Source organism: Scatophagus argus, chromosome 13, assembly GCF_020382885.2.
Source record: "Scatophagus argus isolate fScaArg1 chromosome 13, fScaArg1.pri, whole genome shotgun sequence".
Taxonomy (NCBI): Eukaryota; Metazoa; Chordata; class Actinopteri; family Scatophagidae; genus Scatophagus; species Scatophagus argus.
In genome coordinates this window covers 21,350,346-21,372,203 of record NC_058505.1, presented here as the reverse complement: position 1 = coordinate 21,372,203, position 21,858 = coordinate 21,350,346, and the positions used below count along the sequence as shown (strand labels likewise).

The 21,858-nt window shown below is 39.3% G+C and overlaps 2 protein-coding genes and 1 non-coding gene across 4 annotated transcripts; 2 read left to right on the top strand and 1 right to left on the bottom strand.

Annotated features, from left to right (window-relative positions):
• Positions 1–366: 366 nt before the first annotated feature.
• On the bottom strand, positions 367–10,105 carry dnai4 (dynein axonemal intermediate chain 4). Of its 2 annotated transcripts, none has more exons than XM_046408403.1 (17): positions 9,946–10,105; positions 9,692–9,860; positions 9,434–9,597; positions 8,948–9,054; positions 8,702–8,858; positions 8,273–8,412; positions 7,343–7,507; positions 6,881–7,066; positions 5,982–6,127; positions 4,985–5,071; positions 4,677–4,831; positions 4,403–4,563; positions 3,070–3,173; positions 2,456–2,554; positions 1,708–1,934; positions 1,438–1,591; positions 367–905 (listed from the first exon to the last, which is right to left on the bottom strand). In XM_046408403.1, exons 1-17 carry the CDS (start codon positions 10,002–10,004, stop codon positions 861–863), a joined length of 2,325 nt encoding a protein of 774 aa, XP_046264359.1. In that variant the 5' UTR covers positions 10,005–10,105; the 3' UTR covers positions 367–860. The 2 variants fall into 2 exon arrangements, with proteins under 2 accessions (XP_046264359.1, XP_046264360.1); XM_046408404.1 differs by having other exon boundaries at positions 9,472–9,597; positions 9,946–10,100.
• Positions 4,036–4,107, top strand: trnag-ucc. The gene has a single exon. It is a non-coding gene; the product is annotated as a tRNA-Gly (tRNA).
• Positions 9,419–21,071, top strand: fam151a (family with sequence similarity 151 member A). Its single transcript, XM_046408410.1, has 14 exons — positions 9,419–10,129; positions 10,887–11,006; positions 11,285–11,433; positions 12,184–12,333; positions 12,467–12,616; positions 12,728–12,890; positions 13,234–13,291; positions 14,849–14,938; positions 15,328–15,404; positions 15,530–15,666; positions 16,310–16,480; positions 16,977–17,083; positions 17,422–17,601; positions 19,669–21,071. Exons 2-14 carry the CDS (start codon positions 10,939–10,941, stop codon positions 19,978–19,980), a joined length of 1,812 nt encoding a protein of 603 aa, XP_046264366.1. The 5' UTR covers positions 9,419–10,129; positions 10,887–10,938; the 3' UTR covers positions 19,981–21,071.
• The last annotated feature ends 787 nt before the right edge of the window (positions 21,072–21,858 follow it).

Here is a 21,858-nt window from a genome sequence, read left to right as displayed (position 1 = left end):
GTGGCTTTAGTGGAGACATTAAAAGGATTCACGATGTTTCCTCAACACTTCAAGTGCTGCTTTAGGCATCAGTGTGTGCTCATATGGATCCAGTCATGTTGGATAGAAGTTGAAGAAGTTAGCAGATGTCATTCTAATCATGTTTAGTTCCTGCACTTTAGGTTGCTGTTTTGTTAGCTCCATCATTTCGTGAGTTTGTCCCTGAATTTTTCTGTCCCACTTTGACTTGTGTGCTAGTAGCCTTTAACACAAAGACAAATCCTGACATGACTGATTTTACAACAAAACCAGCGAGTTGAGGAAGAAATTTAATGTTCTACAATAACATATACTGTATGGTGAGTTTAGAAGAATCATACTACAATATTTTAGTCTAAGTTTAGTTCTTGACACTATGGAGGATATAAAAGAGACATTCAGGAATGGAGATTAATAAATTAAAAGGACAAGAAAATATACCTGACAAAAACCTTTGGCTATCCTTTTTAATTCAAATTATTTCATGATACACACTCTTCATGATTATTAAAAAAACAGTATTCAGTATGTCTCATACATATGGATCCAGTCCACAACATTGGTTGTATGAGAGACTATCAAAAATCTCAAATAGAGTGTCTTTAAAGGAAGACCACTGAGGTTAAAGAACCTCCTTAAAGCCTGACAGACATTTTTGTTATCCAGTCTCGACAACCACGCAACCACTATGATTAGTCTGATGCTTTCAACAGTAAAAGCCCATGTACAGTCACGACTGATGACAAAAATATACTTGTGTTATTTATACATTCTAAATCTCTGCGCTGATAAATATTTTTCAGGCAGAGACTTGGGTATACATCTGTGTGTGTTTCTTCCAGCTATCTGGAAGCTGCAGAGCTAATGATGTCTTTCAGCATATCCACCTGAAAGAAAAGACCCAGAGAGACAATTTAAACTGTTTGTCATGTAAGCTGACCATCATGTTACTGACACAGACTGCTTTTCTGCTATATATGCTATTATAACAATAAAAGCCAAGTATCTCATGGGGTTAACACAAGCTCATCAACTGCGTCACAAATATTTGACTGAAGATTGACTAGGTTGTCTAGTAGTTATTTCTTTCCCCTCAGCTTTGCTTTGGTTTCAGTATTTTTCATTAGGACAAATTTCAAATGACAAGAGAAAAGGCTTCTTTCAGTTAAAATTAGAAAGTGGTTAATTACAAGCACTGTTAATTAAACTATTTCATTTATTTCTCCTAGCTGTAATACGGGAGCATTTTGCAGCGCCACACCCTGGGTCGTCCCACTGCCCCTACCCTGCCCTCATGGCCTTCGTTTCTTCGACTTCTTCTTCTCCTTTTTCCTCTTCCATCTTTTATACTCTCCTTCTAATGGCAGCTGGACCCAGCCTTAATGCCTACCATCATTTTCAGAGTTTTGACAGTATTACCTGGCTGCTCTCTCCTACACCGAGTTTCTTGAGCCTGTACACAGTCACTTGTCCATCACTGTCCCCTACCAGGACACAGTCTGCCTGTGAGGCAAACAGCAGGGACTTCATCTGAACACCAGGAGCAGCAGGCTGCACAATGACTGGGTCTAAGCTGAAGTAGAGAAGTGCATATGGTGGACACACAGGATTCACATTAAAGAGTTTTACAGGGTAAAACTAAATGAGACAGAACAATCACAGACACATCCTCCCCCCAGTCTAACTTACATGCTCGAATTCAAGTCCCAGATCTCCAGCTGTCCCTCATTAACAGCTGCGAATACTGTAGCCCACTTTGGGGACCACTTGATGTCGCACACGGCTGTCTGGGTGGAGCTGAAGCCTAAGACGGGGCGGAGGCAGTCCTGCTTCCACAGCTGGATGGTCCAGTCAGAGGAGCAGCTCAGAAACACATCAGGACAGAGTGGACTCCATGTGATGCAGTTCACAGGACACTGAGGGGCAAAAAAGTTACTCTAGTTCTGTCTGAGCACTCAACCCTGACGCAGAGCCCAGACCAGCTGCAGTAACAACACATACTATCAGCTAACTGGAAACTCTAATCAAGGAAAAAGGTACCAAAAGAGTTAGTCCTACAGACAGAAAAAAGGTCATTTTTTAAATTACTGTTTCTAGTATAACTTCAAGAGGTGAATTTTTCAGTGTACAGCAGAAAGCAGCAATTATTCAGTTTCACCACATTATATTATGAGTATCCTTAAAGCCTAATGCTGAATGCTTTTTCTATAATAAAAAAATATGCATTTTGTTAAGTTGTGAAACCTGCATTGTTCACACTGACTCGCTGTCTTTTTCTTTACCACAAGGCAGCTGAAGCTCACATTTGATTTCATCAAATGCAAATGTCTGAAATTAGTGTGGAAAAATAAACAAAGGCCTTGTGGTCTTTTGTGTTCTAGAGTCTTTAAATCACTCTTATGAGATGACATGGTGACTTTTATCCTGACAGACTTACAAAGTGTTTTGTGTAAGTGTCCAGAAACTGCTGACTGTTGGAACTGGAGCACCTATGGATGAGACCTTCCCATGTGCCAACCAAGTAGATACTGGAATTCTGAAAGAACAATGAAATAGTGTGTGATTGTCATCTATAAAGTAAAAAAACAAAACAAAACAAAACCCAACAACCCTAAATATATTCATTTTACTGAAACTGTCAGTGTCAGCACTTCTGCTTCTTCACAGCCATAGCCCTGCAGCAGCCCCTCCTGGACTGTTGCAGGGATGAGTCCTAAAACCAGAAGGTAGGTGAGCATTTTGCATAAATTGCTGGGTTTTTTGAATGGGTTTTTCATTTATGACGCTTCAAAAAAACACAGAAGTATTTTTAATTTGTGGAGATCATAAACTTTTGTTTGAGCTTATTTTCTGCAATAAGATCCAATTCCACTGGCCTTTTTTCCCAGGGCAATGTTAACATTTTTGGCCTGTAAAATATGTCATCCCTGCAGCAGTCTCTATGTTAAAACATCTGTTAATATATGTTAATATAAGTAGTTTTCCAGAGGGCCCAGGAACTATGCTGGCTGAAACTACTCTACTGATTTTCAATTTCTGTTACCAACTTACTGTTGAATGGAGGTCAAAACACAGACCAGGAGTCAGCACTGACAGAACAGTGTCTGTCTTCTTATCCGTCTTATTTCCTCCAATCTTCTTGAGCTTCATCACATCTAGCAAGAGATGCACAACTGGTTTTAAAAGTAATGTAACAACAACATCCTATTAAACTGGTGCTTAATCACCAGAATTTTTCAAACTTAAAAATAAAGACATAAGCTGTAATAACAGATTTGACTACACTCTTGTTTCCGTCCTTTAAATGTTTCTGAGCATGTTTGACTGTTAGTGAATCTAAAAGGTCTTCTGTCTGATTTCTTGTGTGTTCATGGGGCTTCTAATAGAATTTTAGTTAAACAGACTGATTGTGATGATCTACTGTTGGGAATTGACTCTGAGGAAGGTAGTCAAATATTCTCAAAAAAAATCGCTATTAGATTTTAACTGTAGGTGTGAATGAACGGGATCTTAAAAACTGTGATCAGAGGTTACGAGAATGATTCCATCTCTCAAATCATTCAGAGCAAAGGATATATTTGGTGTGGATCCAGGTATGCTCAAAGAACTCAGTACAACACTAACCAATCGTATTACCAAAATGATTTATTTTTGATCTCTCTGGGAATATTTTCAAGCATTTGGAAGTCAAGTGCTATTGCTGCTAGGCGGAGACTCCTTTCCACTTGTAATTACAGCATTCTACCTACAGTGTCAGCTTGGCTTTAGAGCCAATTATTCAATTGATACAACCAACAGTTTTTCCACAGAAGAAAATGTATTTTCAATTGGTAAAGGTGGTGTTGTCGGAGCGGTGTTTTACTGCTCTCTCAAGGCCTTTGACGCCGTTAATCATAGAATTCTCATGTCTAAGTTATCTAGTTTCTGTTTTTTCTCAGATACACTTAAATTGACAGAATCACATTTGTTGAACTGAACTCAATACGTCAGTGTACAGAGACATCCACAGTCACAGGTGCGTTGGTGGTATAGTGGTTAGCATAGCTGCCTTCCAAGCAGTTGACCCGGGTTCGATTCCCGGCCAACGTAATGTGGCCAATGTAATGTAAGGATGTCCAGAATGATGTTTTCTCAACATGAATATTCTCTGTTCTTTATATTATTGTACTGCATGCTTATGTTATTTATAATGTCTAATAAATCTCAGTAATTTTGTAGTTTAATCCTACTGCTGTTTTATGTTGACCATGTAACACACAACAATGATTTTTAATGTGCATTGTTCCTGTTAAATAAGCCAACAAAAAATAACTAATAAAGAGATGTGTTTCTCTTTGAGCTGAATTGACGATGGTAATCCACCGCCTGCTCCTGAGTACAGTACCTATGCAGTCGAGGCCATTGTTGGAGACAAACCACTTGCTGACCCGGCCATCTGCAGCCACAGAAAAGAGAACTTCTACCTTCTCCTCTCCTGTTAAGTTTAACCCTTGTTGGGTCCACCTGACCTGCCACACTGGACCCATGTTCTTGTTGGGACATTCACTGCACAGATAAACACACAAACAAAAATAAAGAGTAGTAGCACCAGGAAATATTGCTTTTAGCGTGTGATGAAAGTGCTGCACTGTCATCACACACACATAAACAGTCTTCACCGGCTGCTGATGACACATGATTTGTTGTCTTGACTCTGCACATTGTAGACAGCAATAGTTCCATCTTTCATCCCCACAGCCAGCTGACTAGGGTTGGTGGACGAGAAATCCAGGGAAGTGACAGCGCTGTCACAGTGGATGACACGCTCAGGCCACTGCAGAGAGGACACACATGACAACATCTGAAATGTGCAGCTGGCACTCCCACTTGAGTTCTCACTCGACATCTCACATGCTGCTGAGGAGACATGGACACTGGATGTTTGAAGGTTTGGGAAGGTTAAATAAAGGTTAAAGCAAAGTCATACCGTTGGGTTTTTGAGAGACCAGCAGCACACCAGGCCTGGTTTCTGGTTACTGGAGTCTAACTCACCATAGCCTACAGCCAGGAGGTCCTACCAGAAAAAGATTTGTCTTAGTGAAGTGGCCCACATCTGACGATATATTATGCTACCATTAATTGATATTTATATGACAAGTATTTACAATTCTTAGAACAAGAATAACTTTTATAGGACCATAGAAGAGTAAATGTTTGCTGGTATCATGATAAAAGTGTCAGCAAGAGGAGTTTCAGCAGTTTTGTTAGTTGTTATAGCTTATGATTAATAACTGCATGCCAGACAATTTTGAGGGCATGCATGTTAAAGTAACTGTTGCCACCCCAATACAAAAAAGGTAAGTGGAAGCTTGTGTTGCACAGAGCATTTAAAAACAACATCTGAAATATTCAAGAGAAGTGAATCTTTTCAAACAATGTTGTTGTCAGTCTAAATAATCATCAAACCTCACTATAAACTGTTTTGATGGGTACAATTTCCTCTGTAAAATGGAGTTTGAATGAAAAATGTTGACAGTGTTTTCTTGAAATTACCTAGCATAACCATTGAAACACGTTACTGTTCAATTTTTCTCTATAAAGACCTCAGTGAAAGCTAACATTTTAACCTTGTCAATGTTTCCATATGGTGTTTCTTATATACTTATATTTCTTATGTTTCATCCATTGACCATGCTCAAACAAATCTGCAGTGCTATATAAAATTAGCCAGGATTAGCATGTCTGTTTCCATGGTGATTGCTGTCAGATGTTGACAGGATGTTTTGTCTGGCTTTGGTTGTTGGTAAAGTTACAGCAAATGTTATTCATGACAGATTGTCAGATAAACTGCTGAATTAGATGATAATTATTTTCATTATGATGATTCAGACATAAAACTTCACATGACTTTGGGGTTGTTGCTCTTCAGTTTTGGAAATGTTTGGCTGAATTACTTTTTGTCTTATTAATTGTATTTGTCTTACTGGGTTCTTCTTGTTCCAGACCATGCTGCTGACGCTGCATCCTCTGCTGAGCTCACAACTAAAAGTCCACAGATACTCCACAGTTGGGCTCTCTGTATCGTCCTCCATCTGTTCCACTGTCCCAGGCTTCACCAAACTGTCTGGGTCTAACACAGTCAGTACATTTAAACTCGCTTTCTTCATGCAAATGATTGCATGTTGACCATTAGCACCCATTAATATTGTATCGTGCCTTGCAAAAGTATTCACCCCCTTTGGCTTTTTACCTACTTTATTACATTACAATCTGAATTTTATGTAATGAATCTGCACAAAATAGTCTAAGGTGAAAAAAAAGTATATATTCACCACCTTTGCAATGAAGCCCCTAAAAAGTTCTGGTGCAACCAATTACCTTCAGAAGTCATATAATTAGTGAAATAAAGTCCAACTGTGTGCAATCTAAGTATCACGTGATCTGTCAGTAAAAATACATCTTTTCTGAAAGGCCCCAGAGGCTGCAGCACCACTAAGCAAGAGGCACCAAAAACCAAACAACACTATGAAGACCAAGGAGCTCTCCAAACAAGTCAGGGACAAAGTTATTGAGAAGTACAAGTTGGGTTATAAGAAAATATCCAAATCTTTGATGATCCCCTGGAGCACCATCAAATCAATCATCATCAAATGGTTGAGTTGTAACCCTCAAACTCCAATCCATTTTAATTCCAGGTGGTGAGGCAACAAAACACAAAAAATGCTGGGGGGGTGGGTGAATACTTTTGCAAGGCACTGCATCTTACTTCTCCCATGGTAAGTGTGTGTAGTATAATAGACATAGGGATTACATGACATCAGTCCAGAAAAATCTGTATAATCACCAGTGTATCAGTGGCCATGTAATAATGAGCTGAGTTTACCTGCTAGTATGGGCAGCTGTCTGTAAGCAGCCAGCTTGGGTTGGTAGGTGTTTCTCAGTATGCTCCTTTCCATTACTAGTAAGAGGTGCTGGAATGTCTCAGACAGCATGATCAGCTGCAGTTCCGATTCAGCATTTAAACTGTTCCCAAATGCTTCTACTTCCTTCAGGGAGCTAGCAGCACTGACTAAACAATATTACAAGAAAATGTTAGTTATTGCTAAATTATTCTTAGTCAAGAGTAAAACTGTACGAACACACTATAACAATTCATACTACTTAGGTTCTACATCTCACCCTTTTCTCGGCACAGAATCTAAGAGGTCAACTTCATATATCAGCACACTGTTGAATTATCCACTGCAAACACATTTCTGAACATTCTTGGCTGTATGGAGAGGAATTACACACAGTGAAAGCCAGACTGCAGCAGAGCACCTTCTGAGGTGTTCCTTACTGTTACCTGAACTGGCTGTGCTGCCCACTGACATGCTCCTCTCTGTGCCTCTGCTGGTGTCCACAACAGCCTCTGGATACTCAGCCCTTTCTGGTTCAGGGCTACACACTGTTTCATCCTGCTCGTGGCTCATCAAAGTGTTGTACATATCCCAGGAGGTAACAGATGTGGCTGTGGACAAGGTGATTGAAAAGATTGTGTAGAAAAAGCCAAGAAAAACCAAACACTGTTAACTGTGAGTTTACAGGTAGAAATAATATAATCAATTAATGGTTTAAGTAATTTTTCTTTACTTTCGTTTCTTTTTTCTTTACACAACGTACTGCGCAGCTACATGTGAACTACATAAACAAAGAAAGAGCATGCTAACCAAAAAGCCTTTTGTGTGTCTGTCTGATGTCTAACAAATGTAGCCTGTTATCATAACTGAACTGTCAATGTGTTACTCTCAGCTAGCAGTCGTCCGCCTCACTGCCTTTGCAGGTGCACTGCTACCAACTACAGCATGCATAACACAAATAAATCATGAACCAAGTCATCAAAACATTACATTTGACAGGGTGTTAAGGGTATTTTAATTATTCGTACATCAAATATCCGTATCTGTGTAACAGCTAAGAGGCTTAAAGGGACTGACCAGTGAACTTCAGCCTAAGAGCCAGATTTTATTCTCATTAGTAAGCCCAAAACAGAACCAAAATCAGAGCATACTGGACTTCATTAGGTGACCAGAAGGAAAACTCCAACTCCAACTCCACTTGCTCCACATCTGCTGTTTAGAATGGCAACTATGGTTGTAAGGCTCTTTTTGCTATAACAACTTTGCAACATGACAATACTGTATGTCAGCGTTCAGCTTATTCTGCTGCCCCCAAGTGGCAATATGAAAAATGAACTTTAGTATTGTGAGCTTCAAGGGAAAACAATGAGGCTAACCTGTTTCCACCATGACCTTGCAGTCGCTCTGGACATGTTTATTTTTAGCTGCTCCATTCAGCGTCTGCATTGATCGATCCACGTACTTATCATTTTCCATTCTGTTCCTGCAAACCTCAGCATACTGACTGTTTCTCTGTCTATGAAAACAAGATGACACCAGGTTGTTAAAGAAAGAATATACTTAAGTATTTAATAATACCAAAGTAGAATGTGCATTTTTCAGTGACTGATTACTAGATAGATTTCAGCTCTGCTCCACTGTCACAAACTGCATTAGTACATGTAAGACACATCTATTGGTCTGTGTTGTTTGGTTTTTTTATTTCAAAAAGACAATGAGTGGTGTGTCTTTCCCAGGGGAAGTCTTGGAGCAGATTGCTGATCCTGAAAAAAGAGTTGCAAAAAAATCAAGAAGACTCTACTCACATGACAGCTTCTGCATCATCAGCATCCACCGACACTACGGCACTGGGTATGTCCAGCAGTGAAACGCTGTCTGTCTCAGAGATGTAGACATCTATGACCTGTTTCAACATGTCTTCTGTTATGTTTTCTTTCACAGTATCTCTTTTCCTCTGCACATCTGAAAGAGAACAAAACAGAATACCAGAACAGAAACCCACAAAAATCACAATATGTTACAGCTCTGTGCTATCATTAATTGTGATGAACCTGGGAAATTAACTGGTATGTCCCGTTTTGAAAATGTATCCTCGATCTCTTCGTTCATTGAATCTATGGTAGATTGGCTGGATATTCTGCTGCTTCCAAATACTGATCTGCAAAACAGTGTTAGAGTACATTTATTCAAGGTGAAAATGTGTTGCAATACCTAACCAACTACACAAAAAAGGATGTCAAACAGTGTTATTATTTACATACAGTTCTAAAACATATAGCTACAAATCAAATTTTATGTTAATATAGAGATAAAATTATTATTTTCCAGCACAACAGCATCTCATTTATGAATAAATCATTTGATTATGTGTAGATGATTCAGTCATTCAGTTTGTTTATTTAACAAAGCAGCCTGTGTTAAATAATCATGTATCATAGTTTTTAAAAAGTGCTGGTGATTTTTAAATTCTCGTATGTTCATGACATCTCAGATCAGCTCCAGCTGTTCGGCTGGTGTGAAAGAATGAGCCACGGTACCTGGAGAAAGGCAGGGAGAAGCTGCCGGTGGCTGATACCTGGTCTGATGCTGATCCAGCTGAGATTTCATCCAGAAAGAACCTGCTGGCTCTAGCCTGCACAGCGGCTGTATCTGCCTGGTAAAGCGGCTCGGGAGTGACATCGTTGTCTTCTTCATCAAATACCTGCAAAGAGGTGCGCAATTAGCCACCTAGCTTCAGCGGCACCTAGCCTAGCCTAGCCTAGCGGAGCAGGGTGTCGTCGGCTGCTCTAAGTTACCCGAACAGCTTGTCTCGGAGTCTGAATGGCGCTCTTCTCCAGAACTTTACTGCCCTGGCCCAGACTGAAACTTCTTCTGCTGGAGGAGAGGACGACGCTGTTCGTGTGTCTCGTACTTTGGTTGACTCCATGTACGCCTGAATGTGAAATACTGATTGTTCGAGACGAGCTAGAAGGCAGAGAAATAACAAATAAGCAGAACGGTTAGCGTGGCTCATGTTTGTTCGCTTACAGTCACTAAAATGTGAACTTACGGCCTCAGCACCAGAGTACGTCTCTTCAGTCGGTCTTCTTTTGCTACAGAAGAGGACATTATCGTAGTTTTGTGGTGGAGCTGTTCTACTCGGTTGCCATGGCAACGTGACGCTAGGCGCCCCTGCTGGCCAGCTGTCCTGTGAATAAGCTGATTCAGACACGTAACTATGTGTACTAATAAAGGTAATAATCAGTAGTTTGTCAAGAGAGCCTCACCAATCATCTCCAATCATACTCGCCCACTGAAGTTGCAGAGTGGTTTCTTACTTCATAGCTCTATTGTGTAACCATAATTATTGTCAGTTAAACATTCAGTACTTCCCTCACAGTGAAGATTTAGACATTAATGATAATAAATATTTACATGTTAACTGTTCCAAATATGGTCTGTGTTGATGTGAATCTGAAGTGGTTTCAAATTTTATTTTATTTTGTTGATGGGCCCCAAATTTCTGTCTGTCGCTCTCTCTCTCTCTCTCTCTCATCCCTGTTTGATGTCTGGCATTTTTAGATGCCCTTTAAAGGTAAAACTATGAATATGAATATGTTTGCAAAGATCTTGCAAAGAAATAAGATCAGTGGTAAGCCATCAAAAAAAAAATATTTACTGACCTGTTATTGACCTGTCAACCTGAAATCCTTCATTTTGTGGACCACTGAAAAAAGGGTGACAAACATTGCATTATGTTGTTTGTTGATGTGTTTGTGTATTATATTGTGATTGGTGTTGTTCATATTAAATATTTTTTACTGAAGGGTCATTAAAGGCAAAAGGACAAAGGACACACTCTGTCCTCACTGGATCTGTCAAGGCTGAAGAGTGTCGAATAGAGACTGTAAAGAAACGTGTGCACCTTATCACATCACTGTGATCTCTGCTCTTTAGATAAGGTTCATGTACTTGACATCTGTATCTCCATTGCTGTGTGCTGTTCTGCAGCTCATTTCAAAGACGTAGTGTTGACTGTGGAAAGAGCAGGCAGACGAAGAGCATGGATGAAGGAGAGGGCAATCGGAGAGGGGAAAGGAGAAGCAGAGGCTCGGAGGAAAAGCAAAACCAGTAGGTGACATGTTTTTTTCTTATCTGTCAAGCTGTACATACAAAGCTAGAAAGGTGAGCTTGTGACAAGTTTGCCTCACAAACATTTCCTGTGTTTATCTTCTTTTGCTATGTGAATTTGTTTACCAGTGGAAGTGTTGTTGATCATGGGGTCCTCAGCTTTGATAAGATATATCTTGGGGTATGGTTTTGTACTTGAGGAAGTGTATTTCTCCTAAATGTTGTTCATGTGAGTGCATAGAAAGATGTGTGATAGTCTCTTTTGCTGTGTCATACAGGATAAGGCAACGGTCTAATCATCATGGTTCGGACTCAGGACAAAAGAGTTGTCTAAGAAAACAACACCTGATCATGATATCTGTGGCTGTTGGACTTGTCCTGCTGGTCATCATCACTGTCACAGCTGTGCTGCTCACTAAAAAGCCAGGTACTGTCTTGAAGAAGTTTACCAATGTAACTAAGAAGACTTACTCAAGTACTGTACTTAGGGACAATTTTGAGGTACTTTTTCTTTACTGGAGTATTTCAATTTCCCTTATCCTATCACAGCAATTCTTTTTTTGGAATACATTTATTTTTGTTGTATTTGGATTTAAACTGTTTTCAATAATCGGTCAATCTCTAGCATGCAGTGTATGAGTTGCCATTTCAGAGACGCAGTCTGGACCCACATTAGATTAAAGGACAAAGTTTGTCAGCATCACCAGATTGTGTCGCTATTTTGAGCTTATGGGAAATAATACAAGCTTGGTGAATGAGTTTCACTTGGGATTGAATTGCTCAATCCATATTATGTAGTCAGACAGCAGTTATGTTATCAGGTGAGTTATTTTCCAGTATATGTGAATTAAGTTGTAAAATGTTTGTACTTGTACTTGTACTTAAGCTTATCAGTATGAATGGACCCGATAAGATAGTACTACATGATAAAATACTAACATTAATTAATCCATAATATGTAAGCTGTTGCTGAGGACACTGAGGTCATCTGTATTCTTTCTGCCAGTTTGTTGGGGAGTTTACATTCTGCAGTTAAAGACCTGTTATATTTAAACAAAACATGCAAGTGGGACCAGCAAATACTTGCCTAAAAGCTATAAAACAGATAATTACTGATTACCGAAATGTCCATCCTATACATGCATATGTGCCTGTGTTTGTCTTGCTACCCAATCAGATTCCTCAACTCCTCCTCTCTTGTTTTCCACTGGTGGAGACATGCTGGACTACCTGTATCAATCGGGTAATATAAGCAAACCTGATGGTCTTTTGGCTACCTGGGTTCACAGAGCCAATAGCAAGGAGGAAATGAACAACGCTCTAGCAAGTAAACTCACTCACACTTACAAGCACAGACCAAAACTGCATTCTTCTTTGATGTTTATCCCTGGAGCCCTGTCTGACCAATGTGGTGATGGCCGATTTACTGTTTACACACATTTACATCCACTTCTCTCAAGGTGATGCTATGATCCTGGAGTCTGATGTCACTCTGGAGGGTTATGGAACTCCCAATGTGAAGCCAATCCCTATCATGGCCCACCCTCCTCTTGTCTATAGTGACAACACTCTGAACGAATGGTTGGATGCTGTGCTGGCCTCTACAAAAGGTACAGCGGAATAGAAGAGATGTGTCTGTCTGCGTCTCTTTCTGTACATCTGTTTGTCTGACAATCTTAAGAAGCAAAGCACAGGTTTAAATATTCTGTGTGTTCCTGCAGCTATGAAGTTGGATTTCAAGGCTCTGGGGTCAGTGGGTTTGTCATTGGACCTGCTAATTGAAAAGAACAATAGCAAAGGAATAAACAGGCCCGTGTGGCTTAATGCAGACATCCTTCATGGTCCCAACGCACCAACTTTTGTGCCTACAATCAATGGAACGAGGTGAAGAAGATCATTTTTTTTATGTATTTACATATTCACTTCCTTGCTATTCACAAGCTAAACGCTCACCAAATTCTAAACACTCCCTCAACAAAAATAGATTAATAATATAGATTAAATTTAAGTCCAGGAGATACATTAACAATCCATCTTGGGAGATCTGGAAAAAGCCACAACAAATAATAGGGTACAATGGATTTTTTTTTTTAGGATATTAGTAAATAGTAGTGTATATATTCAGGGAATGCAAAATAAACTTACTCTCACATTGTCATTAACTCTCAGTTCCCTCATAACATACAGCACATTTTCCCCTCTCTTTCCCTCCTTCCCCCCTTTCCAGATTTCTGCAGCTGATTCAGGAGAAGTTTCCAGATGTGACTTTGTCTCCTGGATGGATGGTATTACACGTTCACAGCCTAATTAGGAATCATTGTAAAGTACTTGTTTATAGTCCTATGGACTTTTTAGCCAGTAAGTCATTAAGGACCAGAATGCCAGGCTGTTTAAGCATGGGCTACTTCATGAAAGAAATAGTAGGGTTATGAGTCCTACATGCATTTAATCTTAATGAGAAGTGTTTTCTGTCTGGTTTAGTCAGAAAGGATCATGGTAGCAGCTCTGTGAGGCTGTATTGTGAGGCGTGGTGCTTTTTGAGGTAAAAACATCAGCATGCTATCATTCTGATATTTTACAGGTGGGCTTATAATGTTTACCATGTTAACCATTTTAGTACAGCATGTTAACATTTACAAATTAATATATCTGTGGCTGATAAGACTGTCAACAGATTTGATCATAAAATAAATTATTACATAAACTGAAATTTTGACCAGATAATGGTAGAAGATGACATGTCAAAGTTAAGTCATTTCATGCAGATGAGAGAGAGAGAGAGATGAATGTCTGTGCCAAATTTCATCCAATCAATAGTTTTTTAGATATTTCACTGAGTCCCCAAAATGTCATTATACAATGAACTTTAAAACTTGGTTTAAAGGCTAATCCTTTCGATAACACTCAAGGACAGTAAGGGTGTGGTGTGATCAGATTTGAGTGATAGTGTCAGGGATACTGTGTTGCTGCAGATGCGGAGAGCTGAACCCTAACGCAGAGTCAAAAAGGCAGGGCAGGAAGGCAGAGGTCCGAAATAATATTCTTTTATTTTTACAAATGAAACTCAAAACTAGCACACACTTACTGTGGCTCTTGGATCAAAAGAATCTACAAAAAGCTGTAGCAAAACCAGACAAGACAAGAATTTCCTGGCAACAAAAGCATGGAGACAATACAACAATCCAGGAATGACTGGGAAGACAAGGACTAAATAGACAAGACAATGAGACGCAGGTGAAACACATTAGGAGGGAGAAAGCAGTCAGGATAAACAAAAGCAAAGCTACATGAAACAGAGACACACAGGGGAAGTGACACTTTCAAAATAAAACAGGACATGACAAAAACCTGGAACATAATACATGCCAACACAAGACACACATGAAACATGACACATGAATCCAAAATCAGAAGACAAAACATAACCTAAACACAAGACATGACAGATAGTCCTGATTGGTGCACCAATCAGACACCAGGTTTTTTCAGAGCTTTTTTCAGCTCTGCAGAATTCAAATCAGTGAGAAGAGCACAGAAAACAAAGAAATACAGAAAACCTTAAAGTATGTCACTTTAGGATTTTCTGTATTTCATGAAATTTGAAATAGTATATTCATGCAGGATCCCATTACTCATACTTCACTGTCATATACAGAATGCTCAGGGTAAGAATTAGTTTTCCTGTCCCGTAAAACGCAGGTATCAGTGTTTTGTTTTTTTTTCATTTTCAGTGATGTATCTAACAGTTGTTGTTTTATTAATGTAAAATGAGGGACTGCTAGCTCAGCTGTTGCAGTCAAAATGATTGTCATTTACAGCTGACATTGCACTTTTTCTGGCAGGTAGTCTATCAGCCTCCAATTCTTACTCAAACCTACACCAGGCCCATGATGGAGGACATGTATAATATGATCAAAGATGTCCCTCAGTTGGTAAGTTTTCAAAAGACATTTAAAAGACCTACAAACAGACAGACAAAAGACAATAGAATAGGTAATCCATTGTTAAGTACAGGAAGATTCATTCACGTGTCCTCACAAAAAAAATAGGAAACTTGCTACAACCAGCTATGGAATACACCTGCTCGTGTGAAATGCATCCTCCAAGTGGAATCCAGAAAGTAGTACGAAGAAGAAAGTAGAAATTTCTTCAAGTGAAGTATAAAGTTGCATAAGATGTAAATACTCAAGTACCTTGAATTTGTACTTGAGTACAGTACTTTACTAAGTGTACTTAGTTACATTCCACTTCTGGTAGCAGTTGAAAGTCAATGACAGATTTATATATGCAATAAAACATTTGGAATAATTTGTCTTTTAAGGTGACATTCCCAATCTACGCCCTGTTGGCTCGCAGTGGCTGGCAGCACATCAACTGGCTCCTCAGCCAGTCATCACGGTAACACATAACTTCTGTGTTTATTATGATACTGACTGACAGGCATGTGATTTTCTGCATTCTCCACACGGTGTTGCACCTTGTGACACTGAGACTGTTTTGGCGTTGTGTTCTGCGGTTTCCAGGTACAGTCTGACATTGTGGCAGGGTTCAATTCACCCAAACATCAGTGACCTGCTGTTCATCCGTGACAACACTAACCCTGCTAGTGTATACTACGATATATATGAACCGACGCTGTCTGCATTTAAAGAGGCTGTGGGTAAGTACGTTAAGAAACAGTAACTGGATTCATATCAGAAGTGCAGTCCATCGGTCAGTGGTTTGCTACAAATATGGATTAATAGACCTTCAGGCTACACTGGCTAGGCTAAAAGGATATGTTATTACTGAAGCAAAAAAGGCTGCAATTTATTGAATTTTGTTGACATAATATGAAATGTAAATGTGTTAATAAATACTTCATGTTGAAATTACTGTACATTCTAATGAACTTACAGCAGTGAAATATTTTGCTATGAGAAACATCCATTTGAATTTATAATTTATGTAGTATGCATTCCCCTCTTTATAGTTTCCAGTAGGGCATTTTAAGTTTTGTTATTCCAAAAATTAGACTTTTTTATAGGTGGCTTAAAAATTCTGATTAAAAAAAAAACAATAAATGAAAGTGTCAAGTTTTCTAACCTCTTAGGACAAAATTCGATTTCATTCAGACTGGATTGATTGATTGAAAAATAAAAAAAATGTCAAGATTTTACTACTTTAATTCATAAGAACAGTTGCTGCCATGTCAGTGATACATGAGTTAAGGGTGGTAAAGAATGTTCAAACTTTCATCACATGATAGTGGTTAGAAATGACTGGCTGATGTTTCAGGGTAATTAATAATGTTCTATTTACAGGGGTACAGGGCCGTCTGAGGAGATTTTATCCTGGAGGAGACCTGATGGACTTCCTCTATCCAATACACAACTCAGGCACAAACTTCCAGTCCACAGCCACACAACACAACAGCCTGGCTGTTCATTGGTTTGCAGTTACTGACTGGACCTCCCTGCTGAGTCAGCTTTCAGGTATGTAGATACTTATTTCATCATTTTTCTAGTTTCAGTCAAAGAATAATTGATGTAAAAAGAAAAAAAAGAAATAAAGAAAAAAACTTGAATAATTTAAAAAAAAATCATGGAAAATAATACGTGAACTTTACCTTTGCCTGATTTACCTTCTAGGAAGAACATAATCAGTCATGTTAAAAGTTAAAAGTTAATCTACTAATCTTCAACAACTCATTACCTGATATGTACTGCAAGGTACAATTTACCTCCAATTTCTTATTCTATCTACATGCTCCTGAGGTCAAATCACAACATATTTTTTTTTTTTTTGAAGGAGATGAAACATGCACGTATTTTTTACACTATATTTTTGCTGTGGTTGATAGTGAAATAGATACTCTGCTGTAAAGCAGGACACCATGATGGCATCAAACACGTGTGAGCCTGTGGACATTGGTGAAACCATCACATCACTGTGACAGTAGTGAAACATTAATCCTGTCTGTGTGTTCAGATGGTACTGGCGGCATGTTGGTGGTTCGAGTAGCTTCTAACAGCAACCGGCCTGGAGTCCCTTTGGTGGAGGGTTCTGAAAAAAGCTCAGAGGCCATCACGCTCGAGGTATAATTGCTTGTGGCAGAGGAAACAATTTCGAAAAATTTTAATTATTTATCTGAGGCCAGAAAATGGCTACAACGCTGGTGAACTGATACCTGATTTTATCTCTACCACTCCTTTTTGTTCAGAAAATCTTTGAGATTTGCAACTGACATTACCAGCTTACCACATAATAATTGGTCCATATGTCTAACTGAGCACACACACTGGATGTTTTCCAGACTTGAACCTCATACAAAAAACTGTGCAGGTGTCTGCTACTGCATTTCTGTCATCCCTTAGTGCCTTTAATACCACAGATGTATGCGTCCGTCAGGCCTTCTGTGTGTATGTATTTGCAGGACATCTTGCAGCTGCTTGGGCAGAGGGCTGATGTCCCCTGGGGTGTCCACCTGCGGATTCAAACTCAGCAGCTCCTAGAAGCCTCTCTCAAACTGCTGCACTCAGCATACAGCAGAGAGGAGCTCTATAGGCCTGTCTGGATCAGCATGGAGGGCTCACAGAGCACTGACAACACAACGGTCTGTACATAGCTTCATACCTTACTCATTCTGTTACACCAACATGGACTCCTGATGCATGGTAACTGAGCTTCAATTCTGACTGATTTCATACTAAATCATTTTATTCCTAACAGTAGTTCATTCCATTAAATTAAGAGTAGGAGTTGTACTGACAGTGTCTTGAGAACCCTATAGGGGGACTTAATTAAAATCATGTGACACTTCAATGAGAGTAAAGTTTCTCTCATAAGACATAGAATAAGAGGTGGAAGTGCAGCAGGCTGGACTGACTGGCGTATTCTACCCACTCCAAATGCAGACTCTAGGACGCCAGGTTGGATGCAGTAACACACTGAAGGGCTGTCTCCAGATCCTGATTAGCCTGTTTTATTTGACTGTTGGTCTGTGATTGAAAACCCAGACTTCTGTGTGAGGACTGAGAGTCTTGTCTTTCTGAGCAACAAAGAAAAACCTGCCCCTAGTGGTATGGATGATTGCGAGATTATGCCTGCCACAAGTGTGTCTTTTATCTTATACAGCATCAAATCACGACAACATTTCTCATGACACTTTCATAACAATTCATGTACTGCTCTGTTGCTTCCCTTTCAGTATAAACAACTGGAAGGAAGTAGAAGACTAATAACTATGGCTCAATCATAAAGTCTGTGATGAGGCAGAGACAAAGCTTTGCTCTTACGGAAATCCTCCTTCAGATCATAATGCGGAGGGAATAGGATACACATCAACTGAATCAAAATGAGCTGGGGCTGGAATGATAGTGCGCCCTCTGCAGGTGACAAGCTAAACCTAAGGGATGCCATGTCTGACTAGTCTGAATGCATGGCTGAATTAGTGAATGGGGAGCTGACAAATGGAATTTATTGGCTTGGCTCACCAGCACTACCATGCCTACTGGTGTTGGTGTTTGGCAGGAGTCAGATGTTAATGACCCACTTGCCTGGGCTCATCAGCGGCAAGGATACTGGCTTGAAGGCAATTTCTCCACTCTTCTTTGATAAAAATGATTGTCTAGATGAATGGCTAGTGAAACAAAATAGTTTTGGTTGGCATGTTTATCTCTTGATACTAATTCATCTTTCGCCTGTTTATTCAGTCTCATAATAAATACCCTCCTCATTGGGCATCTGGAGTCCAAAAATCCACAGAGTAATCTACCACACCTTGGTTCCCCTGACAGAAGCTCAATAAATGGTTAGAAGTGTGTCCTTTAAATATGGTTCTGAATCATAAGACAAAAACATCATGATGAAACTGTTTCTGGCCTATTTGAAACAACTGCTTCTACCTTGTTGAAACACTGACCGCTTAAGAGACTCAGAAGTAAAGTTTACCTTGAGTTTACCTGAGCATACTGTAGGAGAAAACCACAATGCTACAAATTCCCAGTGAAGGACTAGAGGTCTGCCATGCAAGATTCTCTGGGATGGGAACTAGGCTTAGCTAGGTCTGGAGCAGGTGGATCTGCAGTTGCAGAAGGGTTAGAGTGGGCTGGAGGAAAAAGAGCCAGAAAAACAAAACTGGCAGGTTAATCAGAAACCTAAGCTGCCATTGTCTGATTATTTTCCACTTTAGTACAAATTAACTGATTATGTTTGCCCAGCATAACTCCCTGATCAGAATTAGATTAATTATTAGAATTATTCCTGTGTGGTGTCTAAGGGGTCCATGTTGGTGGCCAAATGGTTCTGTTAAGGATTTTACACAGAATAGCTTAGGACCCAATGCAGAACACACAACTAGCATGTAAAAGCAGTTATTTAGCAAGTAAATCATTGCACACAGGGAAACAGAGGCAGGTGTAGGAATTCTTTCAACAGGTGTTATAGTAGCACAATAGAAACAAAGCTCATAAAAATATATTAAACTGTATAGCAGGAAAAATATATGTGAAATAGTTTGCAGTTAAGGGACTAAGACTTGTGAAAACACTGCTGGAAATGATGATGCATAATCAGGGGAAGGAAGTGTCACAGAGCAATCAAACAGGTGTAATTGTCCTGTTCCACCACATGTAACATGTGTTAACCCACCGCTGTAACCTCCTCCTCCTCTCTCTTTCAGGGCTTTGTGTCTGCAGTCGAGAGGCTGTTCCCTTACGTCACTCTTGTCCTGACACAGCACACTTGGCCTCCTGTGATCCCAGAGATAGCGACAAGCTTGTCTCAGAGGGTAGCTCTTTATCTGAACACGGCTTCACTGCCAAAAGGACAGGGGGCGCTTTACTCTCTGATGGGAATGATGGACAAATATGACCTTATAGTAGTGGAGGAAAATACAAAAATCAGCACTGAAGAATTTGCACTCTTCAAAGGACTTGTGACCCAGCGTGCAGGGAAAGCAAACACTAACCTGTATCTGATCAACTCCAACTGAGGATGGATATGACCAACCCAGAATTACAGCGCTCAAAAAGGATATTTGTGTATGAATGTTCAGTCATTTTATGTAATCATTGTTACCTGTTATGTAACCTTACTTACTGTGCACATGATTTTTTTTAGGTTATTTTAATTTCTTAAGTTAACCATAGTAATTTATATTGATTATTAAGCTATACAGTATACTCTTATAAGTTGTGTGTATTTCAGTAGGAATAATTTCACAATGTTATTCTAGACTTGCAGAATTACTTTTTATTATCACAACCAATAATTATTAACCATCACTTTCTGTAGACATGGTAGATTACTTTGCATAGACCAGGTAACATACACCTGCAGAGAGGGGGATCTCCTGTGAACCCTGAGAGAGTGAAGTCACTTAGGTGTTGGGTGTAAAACTGTAACTACCAGTCAAACAACGCCTGCTGCACAGGAAGTGATTGTGCTGAACTTTAGACAGCTGGATATTTAGACATGTTTCTGCATTTTTCTTTTATCAGGTAAAGCACACTTATGATTTTGTTAATTTCCTTTACTCTGATTAATTTAGAAAATCACTAGATGCAATGTTTCTGATCCAACCATAAATGAGTTCCTCACTTTTCAGGGGAACTGCCCTCTTAATTTTCCCAAGTTTACTTCTGTAAGCAATAGTTATATTCATATATTCTTCTGTGTATCTTTTCTCTTTTCTTTTCTTTACTTTTGGTTGCCATGTTATTGTGTTAGCATGCTATCGTTTGCTAGTTAGCACTAGGCATAAAGTACAGCTGAAGCTGATGAAAAGTTCATTAGATTGTGGGCATTTGGTCATAAACCAAATAAATGCCAATCTAATGAAGGCATTAGATGAAAAGTAAGAACATAAACATTTTTACAATATACTGTATCCTCAGGGGACCATGAATACTAATGGATAAGTATTTGAACTAGATGTCAAAGTGATCCATCAATAGTTAGACATTTCAATTAAAACCAAAAATGTCAACCTCATGGGGGTCTCCCCAAATAGTGTGCTAGTGTCTTTGTCAATATTTATGGTTTTGATCAAACTCCATTAATTAGGTCTATTTAATTTTTTAATTTTAATTTTAACCACGCTACCAGCATGGCTCTGGGGAAAGCAGTGTTGGTCAGCACATCATATCATTCACAGACAATGTATTGGGAGGGTAGTAAACATATGTAGTTAAAAACGTTTTATTAAGTTTCTATGACAGCACTAAATGATTCAAATAATCTTTTGTTATCAAAGGAAAGATGTTATCTGGTGCTTTTTGCAGTCAGAAAATTGTCTCACTACCTCATGCTTCTGTTAGTGTTTCTCAGAACAAACACCGCAATTAAACCCCACTTGGTTATGGTGCATTCGATTTGTACTCGTTAGTCATTTTCTGACTTCCCGAAGCTGGAAATGACAAACAGAACGCCCCTGAAGTGGGAATTCCAACTTGTCAACTCGGTAGACCTCAGAGGACACTGAGTTCGTAAACCAAGATGGCTGCCCAGAACGCTGACTGTAAATAAAAGCTGTGTTTTCGCGTCTAATTTAATAAGCCATGTACACAATACTATCTTACAGCCGCTTATAGATATATAGCTATGGTCTTGTTAGGCGTGAAATGTCACGTAATGTGTTGTTTATCAACTGGTGCTGCTTGTAACCGGTCAACGTTGCTATAGACGAGCTGTCTTGTCCTGTCGTGTTGAGGCAGAATACATCCAAGTGTGATGTCACTCCGAGTCCGGACTTACGACTTAGGAGTACAAACTGAATGCAGGGTTAGGTTCACACTTCAATGGAAATATGATTTAAAAGCATTTTTAAAAAAAGATTAAATTAGATGTTTAAAGGAGGCACTGAGTGTCT

Coding starts and splice junctions, on each gene's coding strand:
- dnai4 (XM_046408403.1), bottom strand. CDS start 10,004: ATGTCCTCTTCTGTAGCAAAAGAAGACCGACTGAAGAGACGTACTCTG. Junction 9,861..9,945: donor CGTACTCTGGTGCTGAGGCC/GTAAGTTCACAT, acceptor TCTGCCTTCTAG/CTCGTCTCGAACAATCAGTA. Junction 5,072..5,981: donor TCTGGAACAAGAAGAACCCA/GTAAGACAAATA, acceptor TTTTTCTGGTAG/GACCTCCTGGCTGTAGGCTA.
- fam151a (XM_046408410.1), top strand. CDS start 10,939: ATGGATGAAGGAGAGGGCAATCGGAGAGGGGAAAGGAGAAGCAGAGGC. Junction 12,617..12,727: donor TGTGCTGGCCTCTACAAAAG/GTACAGCGGAAT, acceptor GTGTTCCTGCAG/CTATGAAGTTGGATTTCAAG. Junction 13,292..14,848: donor CTTTGTCTCCTGGATGGATG/GTATTACACGTT, acceptor TTTTTCTGGCAG/GTAGTCTATCAGCCTCCAAT.